Below are 15,691 nucleotides of genomic sequence, written 5' to 3' on the forward strand. Positions count from 1 at the left end.
GCTTCAATTCTCCCAACACCTGGTGGCTTCAAAAGGCCTCAAGGTCACTCTAATCACTAACCCTTCCATTAGAAAACCGAGCAAGTTCCATCAATTTAAACTGTTTTTAGATGGATTCAAGGAATGTGAAACCCTTGAAGACGGAAGTCCATACAATTCAGGGAAAATTCAAAGCTCCCTCTGGAGAGTTTCTGGTTGTGTCCTACTTCACTAGAACCGGTGGAGTTCAACGATTTCCCATCATTTGTTTAGGATGTTTCATACCCAGTTATAGGACCAACAATATTCCATCAATGTTCTTAGACAAAATGTGGAAGGATGACGAAGATTATGACCAACTCTAATGGCGAAACAAACCATTGTTAAGGAGTGGCGCACCGTCACAATACATGGCCTCGGTGGCGTTATGAAGGTTGCAGCCGCTCTCGTTAACAAAATTACAACAGGCCTGAAACCATGGAAGCCTAAAAACATATACATACCATCTAGAAGAGGAAGGCCTGCTATGCACCGGATAATCCATGGCCTCGGTGGCGTTATCGAGGTTGCAGCCGCTCTCGTTAACAAAATCACAACAGGCCTGCAACCATGGAAGCCTAAAAACATATATATACCAACTAGAAGAGGAAGGCCTGCTATGCACCGGAGAGATGCCTTAATATTCCACTGAGCATTGAGAGAGAGAACTTTCAGGGACATAAAATGATTCTTTGTTGCCGTTAATCTGCACACAAAAGATGCATACAGACATACATGTGGTCTCGAGAACAATATATACTTATCTACCAACTCATTCAATACGTAAGGGAATCCATGGGCACAGAGCCTACGAAGTATTGCATGAAGTTTTTCCCACCAAAGAAGAGGAAGGCAGCTTAATGACTTCACAATTACATAGTCAAGCTCCTTTTATTTGGCTTTTTTTTTTCAACGTATCTTCTTCTTCTTTTCAATTTCAATTACATTCCTCGACATTAAATTTATTAAAAATTAACTTTTAATTTTTTTTTAATTTACTTTTAATAGGATATCTCAATCTTATAATTTATATAGTAAGTTTAATAAATTGACTCAAGTGTTTTCTTTTTTTTATTAATTTTTAATTTTAAGTTTATCATTTAACATTATATTTATTAGAGATTATGCATTATAATTTTTTGCTATTTACTTTTTGTGTAGTTATCTTAGTTTTATTATCTAAACTTGGGGTTTAATGAGTTAGCTTAGTTGTCTCAAATTTTTTTTATTTTTCTAATTGATTTTGTTTTAATATTATCCTTCAACAATAAATTGAATTGATTGAGAACTAAATTTCATTATTTGTTTTGGCTTGCTTTTTAAGGTTATTCTCGTATCATAACTCAGGTTGTTATTTTGCCTAATTAACTCGAGTTGACTTGAGTTGCTTTTTATATCCCTTTCTACGATCAAATTTTTTTTTTTTTTATCTTTTAATATTAAGTTAGTTAATAATTAAGCTTTATAATTTATTTTAATTTGTTTTTTATTGGGTTATCCCGATCTTATGGTCTATGTTACGAGTTTGACGGATTAACTCAGGTTGACTTAAGTTTTTTTTAAAATTAATTTTTTTCAATTTCATCTTTTAATGTTGGGTTTATTAGAAATTAATTGTCATAATTTATTTTAATTTATTTTTTGTAAGGTTATTATACTCTCATGACCATGCATGTGGATAGACCAATAAACTTTAATTCGAATTGATCTAATATATTTTCATCTTAATATTTATAAAAATATCACATCTTAAATATTTATTTTGAGTCAAACTATATTTTTATTAGTAAATTAAAATATTTTTAAACCCATTAAATTGATTGAATTATAAAATCATTTAAAAAAACTAATTCTACTAAAAAAACATAAACAATACTTCAATTTTTTCTTACATTTAAAAAAACACACACACACACACACACACACACAATTAAGCGGCCCACAGCATTTCACAGGCGAATGATATAGTCTCGTGAAGGTAGTGTAAAAAAATTCAAAGCTCAAAAGCATTTGCAACAATGGCAACATGGCTTTTAAGTGTGTACCACAAAAGACATCTAGATCATGACTATGGTCCAATCACTTCCTCTGGGTTGGACTGTGAGGCCTCCAGGACTGCAAGAGATTTCCCAGCTCCATATCGAACAGAATTATAAGAAGATAAAAAAAAACAAAAACAAAAACAAATATCCATTACACTGTAAATTATTACAATGTAATACTATTTTTCCCTCCACTATACAAATTAATGGGTAAAATATGAACTTATCATATTAATGATCTAAGTCTTAATATTTTTTAATGTGTAGCCTTCTTATATGACTACGCGAAAGGTGATTTCGCAAATCACTCGCAAATTTAAATCACAAATAGCTACTGATCCCTCCTTCAAAATATGTAGGTGAGAAGGGAGAACAATTGGCAAGTTAGTGTTTATTCCATAAAGTGATGTAGAGTTTTTTTAAAATATTTTTTATTTTGAAATATATTAAAGTAATATTTTAAAAAAAAAAATATTTTTAATATCAACACATTAAAATTATTTAAAAAATATTAATTTAATTTTTTTCAAGATAAATACACTTTTAAAATATATATAAAAACACAGTTGAAACCTACTACTAAACATGTGTTTATTTTAATATTTGTAGTTGGGTTTGGTATAACATAATTATACATAAAACTCAATTATAAAAATTAATTTTTTTTATTTGTTTCTAGTTATTTTAATGAATTTTATTTATAAAACACAACCTAGACGATAAAAAAGGAAAATGACAGCACATGTTTTTGTCCAGCATTAGATCTAATACCCAACTTTCAATATCCAGGTACATTGATTGTTTCTTGCCCAACCATAAAGAACTAAAAGCAACTGGTATGTCGTTGAACCTATAAAATATAATTATAATTTTATTATCATAGACAAATTAAATTTATAATGCGATTAAAAAACCCGTTAAACTCAAGAAAAATTTGATTAAATTTTCAAATAAGATATTGAAATAAAAAAGAAGAAGGATTTGAATCAAAAATTAAAAAAATAAAATTCTAAAAATAAAAATAATAAATTGATATATTATTACTTCAGTTCAAGCATCTATATACTCATTCCTATAAATCTATTAATTATAGAAGTAAAATAAATATTTTTTTATATCAAACAAATATATTTGATATCTCTTAAAACTAAAAAAAATTGATGAGATAATAAGTAAATTAATCAAATAAAACTCTCTAATTAATTTCTTATCATCACGAGAATTTAATATTGAAAGCTTAAAATATGTTTTTTTTAATTTATAATATGAAAGTAAAGAATTTTGTTGTAAAAATGATTTCCGCTAGATTTTGTAAATCTGACTAGGGCTAAATTTTGTAAATCTGACTAGAGATTCAAATAAATATGGATTTTTACCTATAATATTTTCTGAAAAAGTTTGATATGTTTGCTTTAATTTTGATTTATATAATATGTGAAAAACTTGTTACAAAAAACCAAGTCAGAAATATAAAAAAAAAATACTAAATTTCTTATTTTTTAGTAATTAATTCACAAAATCATTTAATCATACCTGTCACGACCCGAATCCCGGGTCCATGACCGGCAACGCAGGTGTTTAAATAAGTTTAAGAAACATTAGAAAGCATAGTAAAAGGAATATAAACATTTATATATTTTCACTTATCACCAGCTATAAGAATACGTATGCAGTAGCAATCCTATTCAGAAAACGAAAAGCAAGTATATAGGTTTGGTTAGAGAAAAGAATAAGGAAAAAAAATTGAGTAAGAGGCATATACTGGTCATACCCTATCCCATTCAAGGTCCCATTAACCCAATGATCCAATTCTCCAAGCGCCTAGCCTCCAAAGGACTCCAGGTAACAGCAGTCATCTTCTCAAGCCAGGCACTGCTCAAGCATACCCAACTTGGCTCGGTCGGAATTGTGACCGAAGATTGTCAGAGTCATGAGGAAGCAAAGATTTTGATAGATGACTACCTATAACAATTCCAAGCTACGGTGACACTAAAATTGCGAGAACTCGTTGTAGAACTAAAGAATTCTTCTAGATATCCAATATGTTGCCTTGTGTATGACTCACTAATGCCTTGGGTTCTAGAGACAGCGAGACAGCTTGGCCTCAGTGCAGCTTTGTTCTTCACACAGTCATGTGCTGTTCACACTGTCTTCTGCCACATCCATGAGGGGCAGCTCAAGGTTCCACTAGAGAAGTTGCCTCTTAACATTTTCACGTCCCCCGGCCCTAGAAATTACTGATTTGCCATCATGTGAGCAAGGTCTGGAATCAAAATCAGATATTCATCTATATTGAACATAGTGGTTAGTCAATTTTCGAATTTCAGGGAAGCTGATTGGATCTTTTTCAACACTTTCAACACCCTCGAGGAAGAAGTGCAAGTCTTGATCTCAATCTATGCACGTTAACCAAGCAAACCAATGTGTAATCAAACAAGCACGCAAGCAGTCAACAACTGATTGACAAACAAAGCAACATAAATGAAAGCAGCAATTATTCAAATACCTATTTAATTTCTTTTTTCTTTGTTAATATGATGATAACATATTTTCAAAGTATGCTGCTTTTTCTTTGTGGCACTAAAAGTTTTGCTGATTTCCATCAGGCGGTAAACTGGTTGGCAAGCCAAAGGTCAATAAAGCCAATAGGACCAACGATTCCATCAGTTTACTTGGACAGGCAGCTGGAGGACGATTCAGCCTCTTCAAACCTAATCTGGACGGTTGCAAGGAGTGGCTAGATTCAAAGGAAACTGGCTCAGTGGTTTATGTGTCATATGGAAGCATGGCTGCACCGGGAGAGGAGCAAATGGCAGAAATTGCTTGGGGCCTAAAGAGGAGTGGTTGCTACTTCTTATGGGTAGTCAGAGAATCGGAAAAGAAAATACTTCCAACCGACTTTGCGGAGGAGTCATCAGAGAAGGGTCTGATTGTGACCTGGAGCCCGCAGCCAGAGGTTCTGGCTCACAAGTCTGTTGGCTGCTTCATGGCTCATTGTGGGTGGAACTCAACACTCGAGGCGTTGAGCTTAGGAGTACCAATGGCGGCAATGCCACAGTGGACTGATCAACCAACAAATGCAAAGTACATTGCCGATGTTTGGCATGTAGGAGTTAGAGTAGTTAAATGAAAAGAGGATTGTCACCAAAGAAGAAGTAGAAAGATGCATAAGGGAAGTCATGGAAAGTGAAAGAAGTAATGTGATAAGAAAGAATTCTGATAAATGGAAGAAATTAGCCAAAATGGCAGTAGATGAAGGTGGAAGCTCTGATAAGAATATTGAGGAGTTTGCAACTGAGGTTGTGTGCAAGTCCAAGGGAATCATAGAGTGAGGCCCTTGCTGCCTTGATGTGCTGCTATAAGATGTTATATGCATACCAATAAATTCATTTCTAAATTTTATGAGCTTTTCAATCTGTTCTTGTAAAAGTTGTTGTAGACATCAATGCATCTTCATGGGGTGATTGTGAATCCATAGATGGGTTAGTAAAAAGATGTTATTGACATCATTACATTTGTTCAGAATATTTCATGAATCAACATTACTGCTTATAGTATTGGTGCTTGAACATAGCACTTCTCTCTTGCAAACAAAACCTTGAATATCATTAATCATGTACTAGTTGTTAAGACATACATCTGTATTGAAGTCATTTGGACTCAACTTGAACATGAAGAGGATAAAACATGCTGTTTCTTCAGCCACACGATAAACTTTCTGGTTGCGACCCACAATTAATCACCATTATTGAGATGGGGAATGAGTCTATGTAATAAATGTCATCTCATGTCTGAGACCACTTGATTTATGGAGAATGGGCTTCTTTTTGTTTGTTAACAAAGATTTTTACGTTATTCTAATGTTTACATTAACTATAGTATACTACCATACATGCATATATATCAATTTAATGTTTTCAAAAGGCAAGCAAATTGAAAAGCAGATTAGATTAAAAAACAAACCCTCTTTCAGAGAAGTATTTTATTTCCCAAAAACTGAAGGTACTGCAGTAATTTCATATCTAAGTCAATCTTTGTGGTTTATGCAATTATGCTGTTCATTAGTCTTAGTGTCTACCCTTAATCTCATGTTTGAGAAAAAATATTATTTATGGCTGCATAGATCAATAGTTTTATCGTTTATGTTTTTTAATGTTTGCAATCTTGTTTGGTGGCTCTGAAAAAGCTCCACTTTTTTCCATGACGGAAAAGCAGCTTGCCTGTTTCCATTAGATTCTGACATTTTTCATTTCTGTGAAGTGATTATGCTATTCCCAGTATCTCTACGTAAATATTAAATATAATGCTCACCTCCTAACGTTTTCTCACAAGAAGTTCGTGCTTGTTATGAGATAGTTGGTATCAAAGTCTTAAAATTCAAATGGTTAGGAATTCGAATCTCATTAACTCCGCGATTATCCCTGCTTTTATATTGGGGTAATTCTTTGACAATATTCGGCCATAACTACAAATCTAGATGTTGTTAATCTTCACCTAATCTCATAAGATCGTTAATGGCCTTCAAATAACGCCATCTTTTAGTGACATTCAGATCTTACAAGTTGCAGTTCAAGTTCAACCCACTTGATGTTTTCCTAGTCTTACATTTTCTAAAAAGCTCAGAGTATCTTTTTTTGTTTTTTTTTTGGGAAATCGTATAGCAGGGACCACTGATCCATCAGATACAGTTGCTCTGTAGTAAATTTCACATCGTTTAGCAGGAACCCGCTCATGATTCAGAGACAGGAGAAACAGCTCCTGCTAGCCAGATCTCACCAGAAACCGAGCAAAAGAAATTGCCTTGGGAAGAGGCAGAGAAAGGAACAAAGCTGAAGAGAAGAGAATCTTAAGAGTAGGGTTATGGAAAGGCTCGATTCATTGTTGGCTGAAGGGCAGGTTCTCAGTGACATGCCAGCATTAGCAGACAGAGAAGCATTCTTATACAAGATACTCGCCCTTAGAACTCTTTTATTTGTCAGCCACAGCAAAGGAACATTCATGGCTGTATTAGTGGAGGATTTTTTATGCGCAAAGCTTTTGAACTCACCTTCTCAAATGCTGGTGCGCGCACCGTACTTTTTTGAAGTTTATGATGTTGATTTCCTTAAACCTGCAAGTCTCAACCCTCTGCTTAGTAATATCGCCGTTTGGAACAGATTTTGAACTCAATTTCCCGGGGATCATTTGGAATGCATTTCACTTTCTTGAATTTCTTACAGTCCTCTTTTGGCCACGGGCATGTCACTGCAGTGAAACATTATTTAGTGGTGTTTATATTATCCATTTTTATAAAAGCTATTACCAAACACACAGTGCATATAGAAAAAAGATGGGATTTCTCAAACCTTAAAAATCATATCCCTAACCTTACGAAAAATTTCGACTGAAAATTTCAAAAAAATGAAAATGAAAACCTTATTATCACAGATCAATTTGTTTATTTTTTTCTAAAAAAAATTATTAGTAACTAAAAATATTACATTAAAAAACCCTTTCGGGCCAGTTATCTCTTTTGGGCCAGTTATCTGGGAAAACTGTAAGATACAGTTGGAAGCACTCCTTATTTTCTGTTCAAACACAATGATGTGACTCAGTGATTGCTATCATCATACTTGCAAAAACCGAAAGAAGCGTAAGAGAACAGTATTTAAGACATGATCAACATTGCTTCTGCTTCTAACACTGAACAAAATACCTTAATTTAGCTTCTGATAGATTTACATGATAGGTCAGAATATGCTGCCATTACTTCTTTATTATGTCCTGACATGATCCCTTGGGTATGTTACACATGAAGTAAACAAATCCAAAATCTTGAGTGAATAATATATTTAGGTACAAAATAGCAGGCCAACCAAAAAATGGATGACGGGCTAGATGCAGAAACTCAATTCAAATAGTCTCCTGCGCGCACCACCAATTTCCATTAAGCATTCCAGTGAGAGATTCAGCAGAATCACGCGGAGTGTTCTAATGACGATGAAGATGAACTTTCATCATCAGAGGAACCATAATGATGCCTTCCAATGAGACCTGGAAAAACTGGTGGAAGTGTTGGGTTTGAAAGCATAGGACGGGCTGAACTGCATATGGTCCTCTCATTGATCTTTCCGACTTCTTTGCACACATGATCAAGAATGGATAGAAAATCCCTCACCACCATAAAAATCCGGAAAGGGCGGGCTTCTTCCTTGGCTGAGTTCCCATGGAAATACTCAGTTATTTCCTTCACCAGAGAGAGGGCAGCCTTTTCTTGTGCTTGAAGCATTACAATTTCTTCTTCTGCCTTCTTCATGAACCCATTCATTGACTCTGAGAACCTCCAGCTACTCTCCTTCAATGCAATTTCTTCATTTAATTTCAGAACTTCAGTAACTTTTGTAATTCCAGTTGCAAGTTTTGCAACTTCACTGCTAAGCACATCCGAATCCATTGCAGCAGCTTTCTTTACATTCATAAGCTCTCCACCCAAACCTGAAACGACTTGCAGACCAAGCTTCCTAAATTCAACATCATCCTGGAATGCAGATTGTTGAGTTTTCTCAGTTCTTTGATTCTGGTTTGTACCACAAAGACGAGAGCCTTCCAATCTGATGATTTCCTGTACAACAAAATGCAAGAGAGTGGTTTTCCCATCAGTGCCTTTAATATCAACAAGCTTAAGAAGCGTGTCAAGCTTGAAGGCATGTGCATCGCCACGATTGGTTCCCACATTCATACGGTTCCCAGTCTTGAGAACTGCTTCCAGAAGTTTCAAGAACATTCTGCTGTTCCTCAATTCCTCGCAAGCTGCCTGTAGAATAAGAAAGAAATATGAGCATCAGCTGGAAGATTGCAGCAATAGGAAATGATAAACAAAGTCCATGTGCTCATGCAGAATAGATAATGAACTGCAAGAGAAGCCTCTTAAATGGTATCCAAGTCGCGAAATATATACAAAAAGAATAATCTGAAAAACCCCATTTGATCCTTGTCATTCAACATTTGATGCGAACTAAATGATGGTACAGTATTTGGGAGAAAACCAGGTCATGCTGACATATATTGTTAATGTGTTGTAAATTTCTCCCCAGCAAAACTATTTTGCTGGATCATGCATTAGAGGTAGCACTCCATCCCCACGGATCTCGGTGAAAGAAGTCACAACCCTCTGGAATGACATCAAGAAAGTTTACCTGCCCAGGTGACTGGCAATGTTGCTGCCTTTAGAAAGACATGCCCCCTTAAGAAGCCATCGAGATTGAGTTCAGGCCACTTGGGAAACGATAAATACACACTACCATGCAAGTTACAGACCTCACATCCAGTTTCTTCCAAGGTGTTTTATGCAGAGGTTAAGTTCATTTAGTCGTACATTCAAGAATGCATTCCAGAAGTCAATTGAACTTCAGGGCATGAAATATCAAAGACTTAAAAGAGTGTTTAGGAGTGTAATAGCAGTTGTTTTTCAAAATACTTTTCACTCAAAAATGCATCAAAATAATATTTTTATTTTTATTTTTTTAAAATCATTTTTAACATCAAAGTGATCCAAAAACATGAAAAAAATAATTTTAAGCAAAAACAACCAGAAAAACTGTTTCGAACCCAATTCCCAATGGCACCGAAGAACATGATGTCAGTCCTATGGTTCGAACTGCAATAACCATCACAGTATGAGGTACAAACATCACGCAGCAGCACAATCTTAAACATCCAACTTGTGATCAAGGCACAGAACTGATATGAAAAACTCACGGAAAATGGCTATACAAATGAGAATGAGAGAGATAGAGTGACTAAAATGCATCAAAACATTTCTACTTTTTGAAGGTTCATCTTGATTTTTGGCAGATCAAGAGTGATACAGCCCTTTTGATCACCACTAAAAATGAAATTTATATTGACAAAAGTAAGCAAGAAGGTCCAGAAAAAGCACCTGCTTTTCAATATCAGCTACATTACCAAGTACGATACATATGAAGAAAATAAAATCCACAAGCCAAATAAAGAATTACCTCCAGTGTTTCAAAAGACCTCTTCAGGTACTCAACTTCTGAATCAAAATTAGTAATATAAAGCATTGCATCAACTCTCTTAAATGCAAAAGGAACATCTAGCACTTCCTTGAGGAATTTCTCAGCAGGGCCTAGCTTGAATGGTGATTCATCCTTGAAGTCTTTTAATTTGTATTCTTCTTCTTTAGTCGGAGCCATCCTTAATAAGCTTTCAAGAAGCTCTGTCCCCAGAGTATCTAAATTTCCTGTTCACACCGGCGAAAGGTTTAGCAACTGCATTGCTCTTTCTCACCAATGATGCGCACACAAAAACACACACTCCTCATTGTTATTAGTGTTCTTCCAGTAGCAGAAGGAGACATTATCTAAGTAGACAAAGATTGACCATTTGACCTAACAAGGGAAAAGCTGTCATTGGAAAAATAAGATCCCTCTATGAGCAAAGGTTTACATTTGCACTAACATTTCCATGTTATATAAAGAGAGACTATTATTTTCTCAACTTTTGCTAATGCAAATTACTAATAAGGGACCAAATAGAATTATAATTAACCAACCAATAACACAAAGTCACTTAATTAAAAGAATTCAGCATTTTGAATTGCCTTGTGGCAGGCAAAAAGCTTTTGTCTAAAAAGCATCCCTCCACCTCCTTAATTTAAGACTCTTTCTCGAAAGAGCACCACCACTTCCAAAGGTTTTTTCGCTGTTGCTGGTCAAAGAAATGTGGCACGTCATCACATTACAAAGTCAAAAGATCCCTTAATATGTGCCAACTTCAAGCCTAGATATTTTGAACATTTGGCTTGGGTAGCAATTTCAAGCCAACCTGTAGGGAAACTACAGGAAGCAAACATTGTTTTAGGTAATAAAGCAGGCATTTAACAGTAGGACTGACTCCAATACTTCAGGCAGCACATGCATTAACAAATTTGCAATGCATTGAAGGGATAATTTCAAACAATCCAAAAAAGGCTTCTCTATATTTCTGATTTCACCTTCCAAAAGGGCATCACAGACTTCTTCAATGGTCACGTTAAGAGCCCTCAGCAATATTGCAATATTCTGGGACTTCTTTGGATCAAGCACTCTGTTCTCCTGGTTCAGCAAAGGAAGAGATTGGCGCCTTCCATTGTGATCTTTCACATTAAAATTGGGATTGTTAACCATAAAAAGTGTCTCAATCATTTCCTCATTTAACCTGAAATCAAAACCAAATTCTACAAACTTACAAAACCATTTCAACTGAACCGATGAAATAAGACAGTATCTTCTTGAAAAATCAAGAAACTATCGAACAAAATTCAAAAACACACAAAAAGCTGAAAAGGGGGTTTTAGTATCTCACTGAAAAGAGCTAGATTTTATCTGATCCCACACCATAGCCCGATCAGAGCTTGCTCTAACTTTATCCCAATGTAAAGGCTTCAACTTCGGCTTCATGCTCTCCTCATTCCTCTCAACGCTACCATTGCTTTGCATTTGGTCATTGGCCATAACTGGCATTGCATGATCTTGAACCAAAACAGGCTTTTCAGGCATAACAAGAACTGGCGGCCCTGGAATCCCCAAATTCACTTCCTGAGCCATCCTAAACCCCACTGGCATCTCCCAAAATCGAGATGGTGGAGGTGGAGGTGGAGGCGGCGGCAGTTTTAGTGGAACAAATTGTTTACCAACACTCTCTGGAACCTGCTCATTCTGTCCTGGAAAACCCGAATTTCGATCCTGAGAATTCGGCGTCTCCCCTGAATTTCTCCCAGATGATGATGGAGAAATGGACGGCGATGATTGCTTAATGTACTGAACTGGAGCAAGAAAATTAATAATCGTATCAGGAGACTGGGATTTTCCACTTCTATGGCTAGAATTAGACACTGGAGACACACTGCTGGAAACAGATTTTGATGGAGAAAAAGAATTTGATAATGGATACGAAGCAGTCCTTGAATTAAAACTTCTAGACCCAAAAATCTCTCCTTGAATACCTTGAATCACTCTTCTAGAACTTGAATCAACACGAACCGGTATCTCATGATTAGCCTCTTTCCGCCCAGAAGACCCTCTAGGTGAAAAGAACTCTTCCTCCTCGATATCACTATCAACTTCATCTTCTTTACTTGAACTAACAAGAACTTCACCACTTCTATAAGTTGGTGTGTAATTATGTCTAGGCAATGGTGGCAATGGCCTCAGCTCAGGTGACCCAAGTTTTTGATAATGTGAAGAGGATGATGATGAAACACCAGTTTTAAGAACAGCATTGCTGGTTGAAGTTGGCTTGTCTTGATCATCGATGCCAGCTCGAGAGTTCACTAATGTGCCCAGGTAAAGAAACTCTGAGCTTGTGCTTACGACACCAGGACGGTGTGGGAGCTTTGGAATCTTTGGAGAACCATCTGATGGGATAGTGTTTTGGGGGTAAAGGCGGAGACTTTCTGATCTTGAACCCTTTTGAGGACTAAAAGGCTGGGTTCTCCTGCGAGAATAGATGAAAAAGGCTGAAAGTAAAGCTAAAAGAGCAGCGAAAAGGAGGGAAAGGGAGATGGAGATGGAGATAATGAGGTTGTGGTGAGGAGAGGAGGAGCGGTGAGGGAGGAGGAGGGAGGAGATGTTGGCAGGGAAAGTAGCAAGTGTGGAAGTGGGAGGAGGTGGTGGAGGTGAAGGGAGGGTAGGGAAAAAGGGCTTTTGTAGATTATTGTTTTTGCTTGGGGTGGAAGTGAAAGGGTATTTGGGTTGGGTTTGAGGAGACAAAGAGGGAGGTTGTGTCGGTGGAATGGCGGTGGTTAGTGGGAAAAAGGGTTGGTGGAGGAGGTGACGTTGGTGAGTGGTGGAGGTCGTGGTGGTGAACAGAAGGAAGAGAAGGAAAAAGAGAGTATTTACTGTAAGACTAGAACTAGTACTGGCCATTAATGTATGTTTTAGAAAGTAATTAGATAGAAAGTAAAGACATACACTTCAGACACCCACAAAGTTGTCTCTCTCTAAACTTAATGTCTTTGCCTCTCTAAAACCAGAAATACAGTAAGTTGAAGAAGGAAATGAAGTGCTACAAGGGGCCAACGAAAAAGAAAGAAGGGACTTGAAAACGTTCACCTTGACGGCATTGCTGAGAGATACGGTGATGAAAGTTCAGTTCTTGGATTGGAATTATCCACAAAGAAGAGCAGGCAGGCAGGAAGAGTGAAGAAATTGCAAGACAAACTCTGTTCTCCCAAGTAAAAGTACTTCTTTCTTTGGTGGACACAGAAAAGAATTGTGGTTCCAGTAGGTAGAGAGCCAGGTTCTTGAACTTGAGATTGCAGAAACAAGACAGTCACTAAGTTCATGAAATGTGAGGTCCAGGAAGAGAATGTCTTACTCTTAACTCAAAGAGCGATAGATAGAGAGAGAGAGAGAGACATGCTACATGGTGGATGGAGAAGTGAACAGTAGGAGAGAATTGGACTGGTAGTTCAGATTTTCAAGGCAAAACAGCAAAAAGAAAAACCCCACTGGACCATATTACAATACCCTTTTCATTTTCACCATGTTCACGGCTCTAGAATGAGAAGTTCATGAGGTTGGAGAGTGCTGGTAGGGTAGAAATCCAAGTAAAGCTGATGAAGAAGAAATACCACAAGAGGTTAAAAATGACTGACACATTGAAATTTTGGGTCATTATTGTTGGGATTTGGTTTGCTTTACGTTTTCCTTGTTTGGATGTAAGATTTCTGACAAAATTATCATTTCATCAGCTAAACAGTAAAAAAGATGAGCTGTTTTACAGTGCTGTGGAAGTGAAAGGAGCCATGGAATAATGAGAAAGCAAGGCTCTTTTTCACACTTGTTGGGGAAAAGTGTTGTGATTTTGGCTTTTGACTGTTTTAACTGTGGGTGCTAGAGGGGATACTGGTGTCCAGCTGGAGAAATTTTGGGTTTTCAAGGGTGTGTTTCTTTTTAAAAGTATTTTTAAAAAATTTAAATTTTTTTTAGTTTTTTATTAATTTTAAATTAATATATTTTTAGTGTTTTTAAATTATTTTAATGTGCTGATATTAAAAATAATTTTTAAAAAATAAAAAAATATTATTAACATGTATTTTGAGACAAAAAACTATTTAAAAAACAATAACAACTACACTTCCAAACATACTTTAATTATTTTTGGTTTACTGTGCATGGTTCAAGTTGATTGTTCTCCCACATGAAAAGACCAGTAGTGAGTTTATTTTTGTTTTAAAGTTTTTTATTTTAAATTAATTTTTTTATAATTTTAATTATTTAAATATAATATGATATTAAAAATAAATTTTAAAAAATAATCATTATTATAATTATAAACATTACTTAAATATAATTTGTTTAATATTGTACATAGCTAAGCTTTTTTTAGCCTAGATTTCCATACAATAGCATTTTTTTTAGAGAATGACGAATTAAAATATAGAAAATTCAAATAAAAATAATTGGTAAAATAATGGCACCTTTAAAATTTGTTTGAAAAATCCTTTATAAGTCTTTTTTTTATTTTTAGATACTAGGTAATTGATTCCTCTAATGTTTAAAATTTTAATTTCAGTACTAAATTTTTTTGTTTTTGAGAAGAGAAAGGGAGTCATTGACTTCTAGCATGGAAAAAAAAAGTTCTTGTTATAGATGTTTTTAATGATTAAAATAATTAATTTTTATGTTAAATAATTTTACATGTCAATGAAAATTAAAATTACATGTTTTTTATATTAAAAATACCTAAAAAACTAAATCCAAGCTCAAAAAAAATTATTCTAAGTTGATTGTGATTTTTTGAGTGATTTGTGTGTTTTCTCCGGCATTACTGGTCTGACAATGTTCTGCGTTAAAAAAATGGTTAAAGCAGGTTACTAGGTGGAAAAAATCAAGAACTCTATAAAAATTATATACAACTTATTATTTTTCAAAATATATAATATGTTGTCTATTTTTTTGTCCTGTTATTTTTTTATTTTTTTATATATGTCTTTTTAAAATTTATGTTCTAGTTAACATGTATTCTTGTGATTTTTCTGTATTTCTAACCTTATTTTTAATAAAAAATATTTTTTATTATATTAAGTGTATTTAATTTTTTAAGAGATTAGTATAATTCAATTGAATTTTTGTATATTTTATATAGATTAAATATTTATTTTTTATAGTATGTTTAATATATATAATCTTGCATGATTTTTTTATTTAACTTAATAAATGTTATTGCAGAATAATTTTAATGAATAAATTTATTGAAAATAAACTGGTCCGTAAATCTTCATTTTGCTCGAGGATATAAGCTTTTTCTAATACTATCATGATTATTAAATATGTGTGTGTATTTATTTGCTATCATTGTTTTTTTTATGCAATTCAAAGAAAGCTAATTTATTTTGTTAGCTAAGATTAGAACTTGGGTTGTCAAATTGTTTTATTAAAAAAAAATATACATATAAATTTTAAATATTTTAATAGAAAAATAATATAAATCTATGATGTAACGTGATTACTAATCAAGTAAATCCTATATTTAGTTATGAGGTATATAACTCAATTAGTTGGATTTTAAATTTATTTTTAAAAAATTATTAATTTAAATCTTATAAATATTAATATAATTAAAAATTTATATAATCATTAATTAAG

General features: G+C 34.4%; 1 protein-coding gene and 1 pseudogene across 1 annotated transcript; one reads left to right on the top strand and one right to left on the bottom strand.

Annotated features, from left to right (window-relative positions):
• Nucleotides 1–343: 343 nt before the first annotated feature.
• On the top strand, nucleotides 344–5,582 carry LOC105142001 (UDP-glycosyltransferase 74E2-like; annotated as a pseudogene).
• A 2,095-nt stretch (nucleotides 5,583–7,677) lies between these two features.
• Nucleotides 7,678–13,777, bottom strand: LOC105141939 (formin-like protein 1). Its single transcript, XM_011049348.1, has 4 exons — nucleotides 11,406–13,777; nucleotides 11,056–11,258; nucleotides 10,058–10,302; nucleotides 7,678–8,853 (listed from the first exon to the last, which is right to left on the bottom strand). The coding sequence occupies exons 1-4, from the start codon at nucleotides 12,965–12,967 to the stop codon at nucleotides 8,017–8,019; spliced, it is 2,847 nt and encodes a 948-aa protein (XP_011047650.1). The 5' UTR covers nucleotides 12,968–13,777; the 3' UTR covers nucleotides 7,678–8,016.
• Nucleotides 13,778–15,691: the final 1,914 nt, after the last annotated feature.

Source organism: Populus euphratica, unplaced genomic scaffold (genome assembly GCF_000495115.2).
Source record: "Populus euphratica unplaced genomic scaffold, PopEup_1.0 scaffold197.1, whole genome shotgun sequence".
Taxonomy (NCBI): Eukaryota; Viridiplantae; Streptophyta; class Magnoliopsida; order Malpighiales; family Salicaceae; genus Populus; species Populus euphratica.